The sequence below is a fragment of the Durio zibethinus genome, chromosome 4 (genome assembly GCF_047325235.1).
Source record: "Durio zibethinus cultivar Kanyao isolate XHJ-2024 chromosome 4, ASM4732523v1, whole genome shotgun sequence".
NCBI lineage: Eukaryota > Viridiplantae > Streptophyta > Magnoliopsida > Malvales > Malvaceae > Durio > Durio zibethinus.
Window position 1 is genome coordinate 12792107 of NC_143165.1, and position 18057 is coordinate 12810163.

Below are 18057 nucleotides of genomic sequence, written 5' to 3' on the forward strand. Positions count from 1 at the left end.
ATACTAAAATTTTAATTTTGATAATCAAAATTTAAAAATAAAATAAATTTTTTTTAGCTTTAATAATTATAGTTTAAATTCGAACAATTTTAAAAATAAAAAATTATAAAAAAAATTCACCAATTCTTTCCACCCTGCTCAGCCGGTCAACTTGAGTATTTTTAGTTTAGGTTTCCCAACAGACAAAACTTGATTAAAAAGCTCATCAAAGACCATGAATATCACTCTTTAAAGGTTTGTATGGTATGAAAGTTCCAAAAAACCAACTAATCAGGAAAAATTCCAAGTGGTTTCCTTCCTTGATTGAGGGAATTAAAGGATTTCTTTCCCCCTTCTCTCAAGGAATTTTCAAATGATTTTCCACTTTGATTGAAGGAATTTGAGGTTGACATGTGAACTTGGCTTTTAGAACAACATCAATTTGCATATCCAGTTGCATGTGTTTTCCAACAATACCACCATTACTTGAGAAGAACAACAAAGCTAACATCCATGTTTGTGATATGCTTCTGCAGTAAAATATGTCTAGATTTCTACATCAAAAATACCCTTGAATTCAAGGTGAAGCTCATGGAATATTTTTCATATATTTCTGCTCAGCACTATGGCATCAAAGCAAATCAGAACAGCTCATAAAACTGAAATCAAATGTTGACACCGGCATTATCCTTATATTATATCATCACAGTGCAGTAAAACATGATCTCCTCGAGTGCAATAAAAGACAATCAAGAACCTCATCAATCATACAATAACATCGTCGATAAGAGTTATATGAAGAAGAGATGAAAGTGGAAAGAGAAAATCCTAGGATCCATTTTAACTAAGTGCCATTAACAGCCAAACATTTTGATGAAATCTCTTTAAGCCGGCTAATCCGAGTGACTCCGAGACATCTATGAACAGAAGAAAAGCGAGTTGAAAAAAATTGGATTACAAACAGGTTTGCACAAAAGAATGACAAATATAACTTATTAATGAAGATAGTTGCGATACCAAAATACAAACCTGCTACTGATAGGATAAAGCTGCAATTACCACATTTGCTAAGCATCTGCCATGAAAGAAGCATCGAACACTAATGTCAATTTACAAGAATTGTGGGAAACTCAATAATTGAGCAACTCACACAAATTTCATACATGAAACAAAGTCTATGAAAGAAACTCAGAAAGCATTGCAATAGCCACAAGCTATAGCCTAAATAAATGCCTACTGACATTTGGATTAATTGGCATGTCATTGGAGCTGGCAATTAAAGGTTGTGGGTTCAAAGGAACTTACATGCTTGACAGCTTTAGCCATATAAGTACTAGGGAAGGAAATTCAAGGGTCAATTAAGAATTCAAAAAATAACAATAATAATAATAAAGACAGAGAGAGGAGATGGCTGCGATCAATTGATGTATAAACAACTTCCTCTAAAATGCAAGTGGCTGCGATCAATTGATGTATAAACAACTTCCTCTAAAATGCAAGAGCCTTCTAATCTAGGCATATCTTTTAGCATCTAACATCTAATACTTATCTTTTCTGCCCCAATTGACTTCCCAAATCAGATTAATCCAAATATTTCCACAGCTTACCAACTCTAGCACATCAAAACATCCTAAAGGTATGTTGTGAAGCAACAACATATACGAAAACAGAAGCATGTTCTAACAAACACTTAATTGGCACATTCTCTCACTGAAAGTTTCCCAGAACATTGGCGAGCACACTGAAGCGGTTTATCTCCCCATATTCTCCCAGTTAAAGTAACTATGATTTAAGAAACTATTTGCATTCCCATACAAACAGCATCTGATGCCCTTTTCCAACCAATCATCCAATTTCCCAGCTGTTAGAAATACTTCAACTCCTTCAACCATCAACTTGCTTTGTCTTAAGTGGACAAAACAACTTGTCAAAACATCTTTCTAATACAATTTGATGATTTCCCATGATGGAAACATCAAGTACTGAAACCTCCATGAGCAGGCCAAACTTGCTAGTTTATACAGTACCTAGAAACCGTGCTTCAAATATTCATACTTGCATTTGCACAGGCTTAACAGGTTAACAAACAGTAGCAATTGCTATCCACAAGTCTTTATCACATTTATGCAATGATCTCCAATCATACTACCAATCTAGGAGCAACCTCTATTATAACTTCTACATCAAGCACACAATACTGCTATATGTCATCCTCCCCATTGAATCATCATCTCCATTGTAGATCACTTGTCCAGATTTCAATTAGCTCCCAAAATAAACACTGTAAAAATACCTATTGCATATATCTATTCTATTTATGCACGACTCACTTGTTATTATACCAAGCTAGAAGTGACATGTCTGATCAGTTTATATACTAAGCACACCACACTTGACATGCTGTCCTTATTAAAAAATTCGTTATATTGTCCCTCACCCATCTACTTTTCAATTAATTCCCAATCTACTAGAAATTTCAAGGGGACAAAGCTTACCTTATCCACTCAACAAATCCTCCGATTACTAAAAATCTAAGACTACGAAGTAGATTAAAAAATATATAAGCTACAAGAACAAGAAACTAAACCTTTTGAATCACTTAAAACCAAAATAAACTAAACCTTCCCAATAAGTAAACATCTACAAAAAGATCATATTATGCCAAAATTGATACCAAGAAAAAACCAATTAGTAATTAATACCAAGAAAAGCCCAACCTTCACCCACTTAAATATTGTATCGGCCATAACAACAACAAAATAAGCCATTTCCTTCTATGTGTGGTAAGCGACCTAGATCACATTATCCTGCTGTGTCCTAATCATCATCTAACACAATAAAAACACATAACTGAGAAAAAAAAATGCTAAAATCATCTGAATTAAACGTCCAAACACCGGCAAGAGGCCAAATTTTCAGTCATTCAAAACCAAAAAAGCTAGATTAGTATATGGATAGGCTATATGGATCATATAATGCAGCTTTGCTAATATATCCTAATTATCAGTTCATGCTATAGACACACAAGCAAAAAAAAAACCTGCTCAATCCATTCAAATTAAGCATTGAAACAAGTACAAAAATCCCAAGTTTCCAATCAAGCTCAATCAACCAAAAATAAAAGTCCAAAAAGGATTAACCTTTGCCACCTTCCTCTTCCACCTCAACCGCCTTCACCGTCACCAAGGGCTCACCATTCCCGCCATCTTTCTCATCAGGATACCTAACAACAACAACAGGACAAACACAGTGATGCACACAATAATCACTAACACTTCCCAACCTCCCATCATTCCCTCTTTTCTCAGCTCCAAACCCTCTACTCCCCATTATAACAGCACTCAACCCTAACCTCTCCACCTCAAGACACAATCTTTCCCTCATATCATGATCTTTCACTATGTGAATCTTAAAGGGAATCCCAGCTTCCCTCAAGGGTTTGGCCAAATCCGCCGCCTTTGAAGCCGTGAAGGCATCGAAATCGTCTTCCAGTTGCTTCTGGGACGGTGGCGTTTCTGGGGTTTGTGGGGTGTGGGGGAGAGGGCCCCAATCGGCCCCGAAGAGTACGGAGGTGGGTGACACGTGGAGGAGGATGACAGCATCGCCGGGTCGAAGGTAGTTTTGGACGGCCCAACGAACGGCGAAGGCGGACTCATCGGATAGGTCGACCGCCACGCCGATCTTACGGCGTGCTCCGGCGGTGGGGGTGGGGCTGGCGGCGGAGGACGGGTGGTGAGGGGAGGATGGGTGGTGGATCTTGATTGTTGGGAGTTGAGGGTGGTCACTGTTATCAGGAGGATTCATTTTCTTCCCTTGTTTTTTCCTTCAAGAAAATGAGAGAGCTTTGAGTTTATGAGGGTTCTAAAGTTTGTTTTAGATAATCGGTATCGAATGTTGGTGACGTAATGGGGAATAAGGGGAACAAGTTGAGTTTGTACAGACTAGACTATAGATGTAAACAGGAGACTTAGAGAGTGTGTTTGATACGGATGATAAAGTTACGGTAATTACGTCTTTTGATTTAGTAACCATTTAAAAAATTTATATAATGATTAGATATTTATTTTCCATTGAATTTTATTTTAAAATTTTAGTTATTTATTTAATATAAATTATAAATTTATATTTTAAATTTTTTTAGCATCATAATTATTATTTTAATATTAAAATTAAATTATTATAATATATCTTGATTATCACGTGCATAGCATGCCGCCTAAAACTAGCATATATACATTTTAGGCTATTAAATGTAAAATTTAATAATTAAAATTAAAAGTTCAATTAAAATGATTATAAAAAAAAAAGTTTCAATTTCTAAGAACTAGCAAAAATCTAACAAGATACAGAGAGACATGGGACATATTCAATTCATATCCACTAGCATTGTTCAAGCTGCCAACCAAAGAAAAAAGTTGAAAGAATTAAGTTAGCACAATGGGATCTCATGTTCCTTACCATGGGCTATGCCCCGAAGGGACTTCTCTACTACAAGCCACAACTTGAATAAGATTAAAAGTTAGGTGAAACCTTAGTCCACCACTTGCAAACCCCCCTTTCATCAACTCTAGACTACTTTTTCCCTCTTGTCGGCCGCCTCTCAATCATTGAAGTTGATGATGAAACCTCTTCGTTTTTCGTTGACTGCAGCAATGCTGGTGTCTTGTTTGTTCATGCAGCAGCTAATGAGATAAGTATCTCTGATATCATTGGTCCCAAGGTTGTTCCTTCCTTTGTCCACTCATTTTTTCAGTTGAATGAAGTTAAAAATTATGGGGGGTACTTCCAATCCTTTACTTGCTGTATAAGTGACTGAGCTTTCAGATGGCATCTTCATTAGCTACACTTACAATCATGTTGTGGTTGATGGCATATCATTTGTTCTTTTCTTCAATTCTTGGGCAAAAGTTTCTCAAGGTTCCATTGATTGTTCAAGCCCCCAGCTCTTCAACGTTGGTTTCCAATTGGTGCTGAGGCTCCAGTTAGTATTCCGAACTCTTGTTCCGAACTCTTGTCTCACACAAATCCATGAATTCATTCCTCCACCATTGCAAGTAAGATTTTTTTCGTTTCCCAAACGAAAATATAGCAAATTTCAAAGCAAAGACCAATGCTGAACTTCACATAGACAAAATCTCCTCTCCAAGCATTATTGTCTCATATCTTGCGAGCTGTTATTTGCATCAGAAATCTTGATCCGGAAGAAGAGACTAATTTCTTCGTAGCAGTTGGTGCAAAATCAAGATTGTACCAGCTGTCTGAACAATATACCGAAAATGCGATGCAAGATGGACTTATAATCATAAAAATCAAAGAGCTACAAGAACATGGGCTAGGCAATGTAGCATTACAAATGAACAAGTTTATTGCTTCACAGTCTGAGGAAAAGATGACGAATTTCTCGAAATTGTGGAAGGAAAGTCCTATTCTATGACAGTAAGCCTAACAAGTATATAAGCAATCTTGTGGTTTTGGGTGGTTCACCTCGGTTTGATTATTACAGTATTGATTTTGGATGGAAATGGTCAATTGCAATTTGAAATGGGGGTGGGAACAAGCATGATGGGAAGATAACAGTGTATGGTGGAGCTGAAGAAGGGAGTATGGACATTGAAGCTTGCTTTTTACCTGAAACATTGCAGGCCTTGGTAAATGATGAATAGTTCATGAATTCTATCACAATCTAAGTCACAATCTAATCTTAATCCAATTTCTACGTTGCCCAATGGGTGAAATAATTGCCATCAATAAGAAGTTTCAATAAGGTTTACTAAACTTTAATAGCCGTTGATGAAACTTGGTTCAACCGTAGTAAGCTGCCATAAGAGAGATAAGAACAAAACCTTGAAGTTTAGTTTAGTTTGTTTAATTAATTAATTATTCTTAAGAGATGATATTCAATAAATCAAAATTTTAAATTTTAATATATGCAATTTCATCTTTTATTTCTAAGTTAAGATCTTCTTTGTAAAAAAATTAAAAAATAGATGGATCGAACTTGAATAAAAATCTTAGACCTAATTGGTTTATATTTAAATGATATTTTAATTTTTATTGTTGTTTTTATTAATTTATACATTTCTTCTACTTTATCTCATATTTTCTTTATTAAGAGGCAACACAATTTATAATTTGTTTGCCTCCTTGATTTTTGGGAAATGAAATTTCTATATAGTCCTCGGAAAAAAAACATTTACCTATGATCTTATTTTTGAAAATACCAAATCAAAATGCAAGATTTAAATCTTCTTTCCCTAAATTAAACAAAAAAAAAGCATTTTACTTCATTGAAACATTTTTTAAAGCAAAAATAAAATGATTATGCTCCAAACAACATCAAAAGATTTTAAAATCTCAGATTCCTTACCTTTTTATGGAGTTTGTCCCAACTATTTTATTTCACTTAATAATTATTATCTTTCAAGCTGAAGAAAAAAAATACATAGATATAATGCAAATTAGTTTTTATAATAAATTATAGAAAATAGTGCAATCCTCTTATCTTATTGAATAGCATGCAAATAAATGAAACTCTTATCCTAAAATTCCTACCATGTTAACTACTTTACACTGCACTGACTATCATTGCGAATATTAGGAGGCAGTGTTAACTTTATTGAAGATTCATCCCTTTGATGGCAGAACCATTCTGGGATTTCACTTCCAGGTACGAATAATTGTCTTGCATTTGCAAATACAAGAAAAAAAAAAAAAAAATCTCCTGTTGTTTGACAACTAACACAATAAATTCTAGAAAGTGAGAATCAGAGAGAAAGCGCGATACCAACTTTATGGTGTTTTTTAGCATTGTTAATGTATTGTTTTTCTCAGCCAATATGTAGCAGTTAGAACAGCGAAAACATCCCCAATCTATTGAATTGCATACTGTTTTTGGATCTGCAACTACTTCCAATGAAGCACAACCATCTATGCACACACTTTTTATACTTGTCAGGAGCTCAGGCAATGATTTAAGCTCCTTGCAATCTGACAAATTAAGAAAATGAAACTTGGAAAGTCGATCAAAAGTTGCAGGTAGGTAGATGAAATTGTTACCACTAAGATCAAGATTTTTCAAAGAAGATAAGCTGAAAATATCACTAGGAATAGCTCCTTCCCAAAGAAGTCACATAGATTCAGCTCCATTAAAGAACTCAAACCTGACAAAGGAAGTAACATCAGAGCCATGGAATCCGAACTTCTGCTGTGCAATACATTGAAAATAGAAGGCAAATTCAGTCGTAGTTTTGATGGTGGTCCCTTGCATCCATTGAAAGATAGAGCTTTCAGATTTTTAAATTTAAAAATGAAGGATGGAGGTTTTCTTATGGCAATTTTAGTTAAAAATCAAGCTCCTCCAAAAATTCTACATGCTGCAAATTCTCTGGTAAACTTTCAACTTTAGAACAACCTTAGAGATTAAGAGTTTTAAGACTTTTCAACCCATTTATACTGCTTGGGAGACTCACAAGGTTACTGCAATCTTTCAGATTTAGCAAAACAGGATTGCTGAGATGTCCAATTGAAGAGGCAAGTTCTTTAATGCCTGTTCCATCTAACCTCCAGCAAACATTCCATTTCAGGAAACCATTTAGGATTTGAGCAACCTGAAAGAATTAATATTTCAAGAGATTCGATTCCAATTTTGGTTGGAAGAATCTCTTAAATTCAAAAGTTTAAGCCTCCTTAGAACTCCGACAGACGGATGAACATTTACTACTCTGGTACAACCTTCCAGAATCAAACTTTCAAGATTAGGGGCCATTGTGAAGTTTGGCGTCTTGATCAGGTTTTGGGAGCCTTTGAGGTTGACCAATTTCAACTTATATAAAGGCTGTTGAAAACAATAATAAATTAGAAAAAAAAAAGATAGATTATAGGAAACTTATTTCTTCCTATTGTATTCAAATTATTGATAATTCATCACAAAATAAACTAAAAAGGCAAACATCAAATGAAGTAATTCTCACTCCGTTTCCCTTTCATAGTTGTTCAATGTGGCTATAAGACAGGAAAAGTGCAACAAGGTTGTCTGGTAGGAAGCTTGATGGAAAGGATCTGAAAGGATATCCTCTTCAACCTAAAAGCCCTTAACTCATTTGAAAGATATTTAAGATCTTGAGAATTTGGGAGATAGACGACTTTGAACAATCTTAATTTTTTTATCTTCAAGAAGGCATCATTGTTCAAAGTGAACGTCTTATTCTATTCCCTGACAACCAAGGGCAAAACAAAAATGAGCTTCAAAATATTGAAGCTTCCAACACCGACAAAAGGCAAGAATCGACATTCACACGTATCTGTAATTTTTTTTCTTCTTTTTGAAACACAACTTTTTTAGTTAATACAATCAATTTTTCTTATTGCAAGAAAATAGAAGATTAGTGGCAGTTTTGTAGAGGTATTTTACTTAAAAACGCCACTAGCTTTCGTATTTTTATAAAATTTAAGACGTTTTTTTATCAAAACACTATTAAATATTTAAATAGTAATGTTTGTACTTATAAACGTCACTAAAGACAAAAATTAGAGGTGTTCGACTAAAACGCCTTAAATAATCCTTTCTAAAAAATTAGAGCGATTATTGAAGGCGTTTTTTTGTAAAAAAACACCTTCAATAAATCTCCTTGTCAATAAAATATATCAAAAGTAAAGTAGCATTGTCGGTTATAGCATATGGCCATTAATCATAAGGTCGTAGGTTCGATTTTTTCTTTCAGCATTTTTTGGATTTTTTGAGGGATTATTGAAGGCGTTGCTGGCCTAACCGACAATGCTACTCCATTTTTGGCAAATTTATTGATAAAAGGATTTACAATTTTTTACAATTTTTTAGGAAAATTATTGAAGGGGTTTCTGGTAGAAAAAGCCTTCAATAATCGCCTTTATTTTTTATAAGTAGATTATTTAAGGTATTTTTTTTACATGAAATGCCTTTAATAATCCCTTATGAAAAAGTATTTGGGACTATTGAAGGCATTTTTGATAGAAAACACATTTAATAATCCCTTATAAAAAATTGAAGAAGATTATTGAAGGCATTTTTTGTTAAAAACACTTTTAATAATCTCCTCATAAAAAATTAAGGGAATTATTGAAGGCGTTTTTTGCCTGAAACGCCTTTAATAATCCTCTCATAAAAAATGGAAGGGATCATTAAAAGCGTTTTTCGCAGAAATACCTTGAATAATCCTAAAAAAATAATTGGAAAGGATTATTGGAGGCGTTTTTAGCCAAAAACAACTTCAATAATCACACTTTCCCGTTACTAAATTTTTCTTAAATTTCAAGCCCACAAGACTCTCTTTTTGCTTTTCTTTCCCCTACTCATTTCTGTTCATTTTAGGTCGCTTTCTTCTCATTTTTTGCCAAGTTTTAGTCATTTTGTGACCAATTTTCATCTTTTTTCCTTTCATTTTTGCAAATTTCAAGTTAACTTTCTTGCAATTTGGATTAAATCCCTAAATTTCTTATTTGATTTGTTAGGTCAAATTACTAAATTTTTTGTCTGATTAATTACGTTTCTATCACCATTCAAGCTCTATTGGTAAGCTCCATTTCAACATTGATAATTTTTAGTATTTAGTCGTTCTTTTTCTTTTTTCCCAAAAATTTTTGTCTGATTTTTGCATTTCTGCTGTTGTTCAAACTCTCTTGGAAAGCTCCATTTCAACATTGACAATTTTTAGTGTTTAGCCGTTCTTTTCTTTTTTTATCAATTTATTTCATTATTGTAGTTTTGAGTTTAGTTTTGTTTGGTTGGTGAGAAAAATTCAAGATAAAATAGAAAGTGAAAGAAATAAAGCTTTTCTCTGAAAAACTCGAAATTGAACGTTGAATTTAGTTACAAATATGAATGAAATTTTAGGTTTAGTTTTTTTTTCAACAAACTATTTTTTAAATTACTAAAAATTGTTACTTGTTAACATGGATTTGTTGATTCATTCAAGATATCCTTAGGAAAACATTTTAAAATAATCTATTATGTTTTTTTTTTATCTCATCTTAGCATTTGTTTTGTTTATTTTTTCAGATCATGATGTTTGATGAAACAACTTAATCTTGCTTAAAAGGGATTCGTTGTGCATGAAAACCATTAACAACAAAAGATGGAAGTGACCAAGGTGGGAAAAATCTTTCTTCAAATGATAGTGTTTCAAATCTATGCAGTCATCAATTTCATATATGTTAAATTTTTGGTTAATGTACTAAAATATTTGAATGTTATTATGTATTATACTTTGTGTTCCATCCATATTGGAGCAAATTATGTATTTATAATATTCAATTTATGAATTTAAGTTCATTTTTGTTTCTTTTAATATTTTTATTTAATGCTAATAATCAATATTAAAAGAAAATTTTTAAAAATAAATTTCTTAATTTAGTGACATTTGTACCTAATAATTCCTTTAAATGCCAAAATGTAGCGACGCTTTCTACTATAAATACCACTAAATTTAATAGTGTTTTATATTATAAATGCCTCTAAATTTAGTGACATTTTGTGATAAAAACGCCACTAAGTTAGTAGCATTTTTTTAAAAATGCCGCTATTTTTCCTGATACAGGAATAAGCGATACTCTTAGTGGCGTTTTTGACAAACACTTCTAATCCTTTAGTGGAATTTATAAACATTCCTAAATGTGAAAACAAAATGCCATTAAAAACTTAATCCCTTGTAATGCCTATCACATGATTTCAATTTCTTATTAGTTATGTTTTAATTTTGAGTAGTCATTAGGTGATTACATATGACCTTTCACTTTAATTTTGATTAGTTTCATGTTCAAATCTAAAGAATGAGAGAATGAGGGAATGTAATAGGTAAGAATGTTGATATTACAAGTTTGATGACTAAAACTATAATAAAAAAGAAAAGGAACACAAATATAATATTTATGTTCTAGTCATAATAATTCAAATAAATGAAACAAGATCAAATAATAATATATAATACACACATAGATGCATATGCATGTTTGTTTTTGTACCCTTTATTGTCAATGACCATACCATCAATTGTATCGATAGCCTAAAATTCAAGAGTAAATCATAAGAGGACAAAAAGTAAATGGTCTAAAATATTAATAGCAAAATTGTAAGAAGATGAAATACAAGAGACCATAATACTTAATATTTTCTTGTGTTAGATTTAATGGTCATGCTAATTCTGAACAAAGCTTTAAACTAAAACAAAATTTCTTTTATTTAAACTAACAAGATAATTTTAAATAGAGAAAATCTATAATTTAGTTTTAAAATTATAATGCCAATAAGACATTGTCTCAATAATAAGAAAGAGGCTTACCTTTGGAGTTTCATGTTTAAGTCTTATCATATGTGAGTTTAATCCAATTTTATGTTAGATTTGATAGCTATATGTAGGTTTATTTATTAGTTTAATTATCCATTTTTTATTCTTATATGAAATTTAATACTTAGTTGTGATTATTATTTAATAAATAAGAGTATAAAACTATAATTAAATATACACTTAAGTAGTCTTGCCTTTACTATTTGTAATTATTTAGTCTTATTCTTTCATATATTCAAAAATATTAGTATGCAATCCCAAAATTTTGATTTTATCTTAGTTATAGAATCTTAATGTCATATTAGTAACTTACCTAGCTAATAAATTTTTTTGGCATATAATTTACATGTTGAGTAGAGTTGAAATTCTAAATAAATAAATAAACAGGTAATGTTTATGGTATAACCTACCGTGTTTTCCGTTAGCACATTATAAACATCATTTTCCTCCCACAATCTACAACATTTTCCAGGTTCATCAAGAGATTTTTGTTGAACAAATTTTCTTCTCATCTCTTGTAGCAAGTCGTGCATCCGAAAACATTTGTTTGTCTTCTTCAACTTTTATCAAAGATTTCATAATGAGAACATCAATTCCAAATTCATCAAACAATGATGCAGGTCAAGTTCGAACTTAAAAATTAATGATTAGGGCTCCGTCAGAGATAACCCTAGCTTGTAGGTCAAGCATGTAACTTCATCTATAACTAAGTTTACTTTAAATGCATCCTAAATTTTTTTGATAGAAGATTATTGTGCTCTAATTTTTTGACTCTTTAATTTCTAGGCTCATTTATCATCATAAGCATTTCCATTAGTGTTTAATTTCTTAAGTAGAAACTAAATTTAATTTCTCTTTTTGTGTTTGAAGATGTGAATCAAAATTTATTGGAGACACTGGTAAAAGATATTAGCAAAATTATGTCAAACATATCCAATTGTTCACGATGAGTTGATTGGAATTAATTCACATTTGGAAGAGTTGCATTCGAAAATAGACATTGGTGAAGATGATGTCCGCATTATTGGAATTTTTGACATGGGCGGCATTGGTAAAAAACTACTCTTGCAGGAGTTATTTATTCTCAAATGTCACATCATTTGGAGGTAAAAGCTTTCTTTTGATGTTTCAGAAGTTTTAGAGAAATGTGAACTTGTTTCTTTATAGAAACAACTTCTTTATCAAATATTGCCAGAATAAGGTTTCGATCTATTCAATGTTCATGAAGGGAATGCCATGATTAATCGTAGGCTATCTCACAAGAAGGTTCTTATTGTTATTAATGATGTTAATAATGTTGGGATTTGTATTGATCTTATAATTTCATATCAAAAGTTAAGTGAAGTTATAAGAGTTTGAGTTTGTTTTGTATTCCACATCGAGAGTTTAGTGAAGGTATAAAGGGTTTCACTCTTATAAATAAAATATTTTAGTTTTAGTTTGATAATCCCAAATAGTTAGACACCAAGAGAATAGCTAAATGAGTTAGTTATTAAATGATGTAATTGGGTTTTGAGTTAAGTTTTGAGTTAAGTTTTGAGTAAAGAGTTTTTGGTAACTTTTCTCATTCTAAAAGTCTCACAATTGTAAAGATTTATTTGTTAGTAAATTAGACTTAGAGCATGCCATTTTTGAATTAGGTCGAAATAAATATATTTATGTGTTTTTTTTTTATTTGAGTTTGTTATTTTGTGGGTGGGTGCTACGTGTGCACGTTTAAGGAGTAAAATCATTGTAAAAACTAAAGATGAACATTTGTTGTGATCTTATAGTGTAGATAATGTGTATAAGCCTACAATGTTGGATGTTCGATGAAGCAGTTCATCTTTTCAATTTGAAAGCTTTCAAAAGTGATACAGTGCCAGAAAATGATTTCATTGAGCTATCTAGACGTGTTGTGGAATATGCTGATGGTTTTCCCTTAGTTCTTGAAGTTTTTGGTTCTTTTTTTGTGCAATAGAAATGTAACTCAATGGTGAGATGCAGTCGACAAACTTAAAAGAGAGAGTAACGAAGAAATCCATAGCAGACTTAGAATAAGCTTGAGGAATTAACAGGATTGGAGAAGAATATTTTTCTAGATATACCATACTTCTTAAAAAAGGAGAAGAAAGATTTTGTTATAAAAGTGCAAGATGGTTGTGGATTTTTTTCGAATCCCAAAATCGATATCAAATTGATTACATGTTATTTTATTTAAATCTTAACCAAAAATAGTTTATTATTATTTTTTATTTATTTACCAAATATTAATTATAAATAATGATACAATTATATTTACAACTTTCTAATTATAAAATAATATATTTACACTTTTTCTAAAAAATATAATTTAATTTTTATTTACATCAATTAAATAAATTAATAAGCAAAAAAAGAGTAAAACCTAAATAAATAATAAATAATGAATAAAAAATATAAAAATAAACAAATAAGTAAAAAAAATAACAAAACAAAATAATTTCATAAAAAAATTATTATCACAAATATTACCTCAGACCGCATTAAACAACAGATAGAGATACACCATAAAAAAAAGTGTACCTAACCATTACTTTTGGACCAACCTAAAATAAAGCTTACTATAAAAAAAAATTTTACTTGACTTTGTTTGCTTTAATATTATGTATATAGCTTTCTCTTTTTTTTGCTTGATGATTCTTCTTTTCCCTTTGACTGAAAACTTTTTCCTCACGATTCAAAACTTTGTATTGCTTGATAATTATTGATTATGTTGCTTCTTCTTTTGTTTCTTGATTTTTTGATTGTTGGTGATTTCTGATAAAGAATTGAACTCTTTATACAGGTATTGAATCCTTTTCATTTTGAAAAATTTTAATGTCAACTGAATTTATTAAGATCTTGCCAAAATTTATTTTCCTTTTTTGTAAAAACTTGATTCCCTAAAAATTACCAAAATCAAACTCAATCTTTAAATTTAAAATCTAAATAAAATCACAATCTTAAAAAAAATAAAAATTTATGTTTTTTTTTTTATAAAAAAACATAAATAAAAATAAAACACTTTTGAGCCTTAAATTTGGACTTAAAAATAGCTTTTAAAACCCAATATCAAAATGCAATTTGAGATCCAATAATATATAAAAAAAAATCCTGACATAATTGGGTTTTTATGGCTACTTTTTGTACATTTTTTGTAAAACAAGAATTTTGCAAAGATATAAACACTTATTACATCTGGATTTGATTCAAAAAAAAAAATTTAAAAATTTACATTTGAAATAAAGATTCATAATTTGCACACTTTTGAAAAGTTTTCAACTTGAAATCCAAAAGTTTACAATTTAAAATTCAAAGATTTGCAATTAAATTCAAAGGTTTGCAAAAGATTCAAAATTCGTAAAAGATTTAAGATTCATAAAAATTCAAAAGTTCACAAAAAATTCAAAATTCACAAAAATTGAAAGGTTCATAAAGGACTCAAGATTTGCAAAGAAATTCAAAAATTCACAAAAGATTCAAGATTCGTAAAAATTCAAAAATTCGTAAAAGATCATTTGCAAAGATGCAAAAATTCATAAAAAATTCAAAATTCGTAAATATTTAAAAATTTATAAAAAATTCAAAATTTGCAAGATTCAAGGATTCAAAGATTCACAAACAATTCAAGATTTACAAGAATTCAAAATTCACAAAAATTCTAAAATTCGTAAAAGATTCAAGATTCGCAAAAGAAATTCTTGCTAAATCGAAAAAAGAAGTTTTTTTTTTTTACCTCTAGAATATAAAAGAAACTAATTCACAGTAGTTCCTTCAAAAAATCAGAACAGATCATGAATTACAGGACAGTAATCAGCATTTTGGTATTAAGTTTATGTAAAAGCTACTAACAAAAATCCCCTACAAAAATTCCTGCTTGAGGGGATTTTTTAGCACTTTGTAATTCTTTTTCCTGCTGCCTGTATATATCTTGTCCGAGAGCACAAAATTTGAACTGTTTGCTGAGAAATCATCAGTTCAAGGCATTGGAATAATAAATATTCATTGGATGAACGAGCAATATCACTTTTTGGACAATGATAAGAGTTCATCATTACAATACAATCTTTCTAATTATAAACACAAACAGAAGAGTGCTCAATTTTTCTAGCAAGAGTGAACAGAAACTAAGCATACAGAGATGGCGATGTTCCCTTGCTAATAAAAGCAATTTTCTGTCCAATTAGGGAAGAAGCACCATGCCATTTGGTATGAATTAGGGCATGAATCCTTAAGCAGCGATGCCCCAAGCAGATGGATTTTGTTTGCTGGCAACAGCAGGCTTCACATTAGAACACTCAGATGTGGCAGGGCCTTCAGTTCCAATGTAAGAAAGATTAATGTCACCTATCACCACATTTTCACATGGGACTCCACTCACCGATCACCACATGTTCACATGGGACTCCGCTGCTACATGCAAGTTTGACAGCTAGTTGGGTTAACACATAATGGAGCCTGAAGAATGAGAAAATATTAATTAATTACCATAGGCACATTACTATTCTAGGTAATATAGTTTAAAAATTGTATGACTTGAGTGAATGTATTTATCCTCTGAGTTACTCTTATTTTATGGGCAGTATCCTTGGTCAATGATAACAGGATTGCTGACATTGACCATGATAATGTCCTCAAAATGCATATCAGATCCAATGCCTTCCAAAGAAGCTGGCCAAGTTTTCACCCTTCTCCATTATTGTATTGATGAGAGTGCAGTTCACAATAGTGATTCCAACAACAGGTTCATCCTTGGACTTTCCAAGACTTCCAACACTGATGCCATGGCCAGGTCCGCATGTAACTCTTGAAATAGTAATCTGCTTGCTGCCACCACCAAGGGAGATACAATCATCACCAGTAGAAATTGTCGATCAGTAATGTTGATCCCACTTGAACGTCCAATATGAATTCCATCAGTGTTCCGGCTTCGGTCTGGTGCATTGATGGTAATATTTGCAAAAGTAAGGTTTGCATCCTAGAAGGTTAATGTGAAATTGTTTGCCGTCCAAGGAGGTTATGTCCCGGACCATGCCATTGGTGATGAAGTTGGATCTTAAATTCGGTTAAATTTTGGACCGACATTTTTGTTTTGTTAGTGCTGTTATTGTTGACTTGATTCATATCAGCATTAAAAAAACATTATGTTTTAAAAGCTAGGATCTTAATGAACTTACAATAGGAAGTTTATTGCACCTATCGTTTTCCTTTCAATCATTTTGTGCCCAAGCAACCTTGGCCATCAAAGCTTCCCGCACCAGATAACGTGAACTGATCAATAAGTTGGAAAGTAACCCAACTAGGCTCATTGAATTTGCTTGGATCCGCCGGGGCCTTCGAGTTTCCTCTAACTTGAACTTCAACACGACCTTCACAGGGACCTTCAAGGGTCACCGGGCCTAACATATATGCCCCTTCAGGAATCACAACCTTACTTGGAGTTCCCAATGCACAAGCCTCTTTCGAAGTACTCAACAGTGCTAGACTTATATCTGCGTTGCCCTTTGCTCGGTATTTCATTACAAAAAAAAAAAAAAAAACCATTACTGGACTGTGTTTTAGCATTAGAAGCTATAAGTAGTAGCAAATATAGAGCCATCGCGTTCAACTTAACTTCCATCTTTTTCTTCTTTTTTCCTTCTTTTCTCTAAAAGTGTTTGAAAGGAAGTTGTGATTCCAACTCAGTCCGAAACCCTTTTATAGTGCAAAAATAAAGTTCAGTACCATATAAAATCCCATCCACTTATTGGCAAATTTAAGTTCAATACCACTTCTGTCCTAGACAGGTTAATATTATTAATGTCATAACGTCTAGATCCAGAGATTTATCGCTAGACATTGACTTAAGGGAGTTGCCACCGATTTTTTTTTATCTAGGTGCGATTGACCACCTAAAGAATCTGTCCTTTGAGGGAACACCTAAGTTTAAGGGTCCCTAAAAGAATAGGTTTAGGTCTACTAACTAGAACAGGGTTCGGGAGTTCGGTTATGTGTGAGGAAGGTTATAGCACCCTCACAACGCCCATCAAAAGATGATACCAGCTTAAATTTGTGTTATCCAATGAGCCTTAAAATTTTACCAAGTAATTAACTATTGGAAATCATTCTCAATTGACTCTAATACTTTTACCAGAAAATTGAGAAAATCCGCTCACCTCAAGAGTATGCAAGAAAAACTACTGTTTCACTTGTAGAGGCTCTATCGTCAGATTATTTAAAGAAAAAATCAAAATCAAAATCAAAATAAAAAGGAAGGAAAGAATGATTATTTTTGTGCAGAAAAAATTGATACTTTCAATTTTTCTCAAAAAATATTCTTTTGAAACTTTAATTTCGAGAAAAATTGATACTTTCGACTTTTCCTCAAAAATTTATTTTTTTGAAAATTTATTTTTAAGGAAAATTGATACTTTCAACTTTTCCCCAAAAATATTCTTTGGAAACTTTGATTTTAAAAAAAAATTGATACGTTTAACTTTTCCTCAAAAACCTTTTTTTTGAAAATTTATTTTTTAAGGAAAATTGATACTTTCAACTTTTTCTCAAAAATATTCTTTGAAAACTTTGATTTTCAAAGAAAATTTATACTTTCAACTTTTCCCCAAAAATATATATTTTTTATTTTTATTTAAAGAAAATAGAATAATAAAACAAAATAAAAAAATAAAATAAAATAAAATAAAGAAAAGTAAAACAAAAATAAAAATAAAATAAAGATAAAAAGAATATTAAATAAACTTAATCTAATAAATAAAAAAAC

At 31.4% G+C, this 18057-nt stretch overlaps 2 protein-coding genes and 2 pseudogenes across 2 annotated transcripts; 1 reads left to right on the top strand and 3 right to left on the bottom strand.

Annotated features, from left to right (window-relative positions):
• Positions 1-639: 639 nt before the first annotated feature.
• On the bottom strand, positions 640-3957 carry LOC111287996 (universal stress protein PHOS32-like). The gene is made up of 3 exons (XM_022878732.2): positions 3120-3957; positions 1009-1054; positions 640-896 (listed from the first exon to the last, which is right to left on the bottom strand). The coding sequence occupies exons 1-2, from the start codon at positions 3781-3783 to the stop codon at positions 1047-1049; spliced, it is 672 nt and encodes a 223-aa protein (XP_022734467.2). The 5' UTR covers positions 3784-3957; the 3' UTR covers positions 640-896; positions 1009-1046.
• LOC111288882 (uncharacterized) lies at positions 3885-5413 on the top strand. Its single transcript, XM_089760223.1, has 4 exons — positions 3885-3913; positions 4630-4758; positions 4820-4960; positions 5167-5413. The coding sequence occupies exons 1-4, from the start codon at positions 3885-3887 to the stop codon at positions 5411-5413; spliced, it is 546 nt and encodes a 181-aa protein (XP_089616349.1).
• Positions 5414-6539: 1126 nt separating this feature from the next.
• On the bottom strand, positions 6540-10997 carry LOC149519181 (disease resistance-like protein DSC1; annotated as a pseudogene).
• A 4873-nt stretch (positions 10998-15870) lies between these two features.
• LOC111288883 (polygalacturonase-like) lies at positions 15871-16817 on the bottom strand (annotated as a pseudogene).
• Between the last annotated feature and the right edge of the window lie 1240 nt (positions 16818-18057).

Excerpts from the sequence above, each read along its gene's own strand:
- LOC111287996 (XM_022878732.2), bottom strand. The coding sequence starts at position 3,783 with ATGAATCCTCCTGATAACAGTGACCACCCTCAACTCCCAACAATCAAG.
- LOC111288882 (XM_089760223.1), top strand. The coding sequence starts at position 3,885 with ATGGGGAATAAGGGGAACAAGTTGAGTTT. Across the intron at positions 4,759-4,819 it reads GAAGTTAAAAATTATGGGGG|CTACACTTACAATCATGTTG; the intron begins GTACTTCCAATC and ends CATCTTCATTAG. Across the intron at positions 4,961-5,166 it reads CAATTGGTGCTGAGGCTCCA|AAATCTTGATCCGGAAGAAG; the intron begins GTTAGTATTCCG and ends TATTTGCATCAG.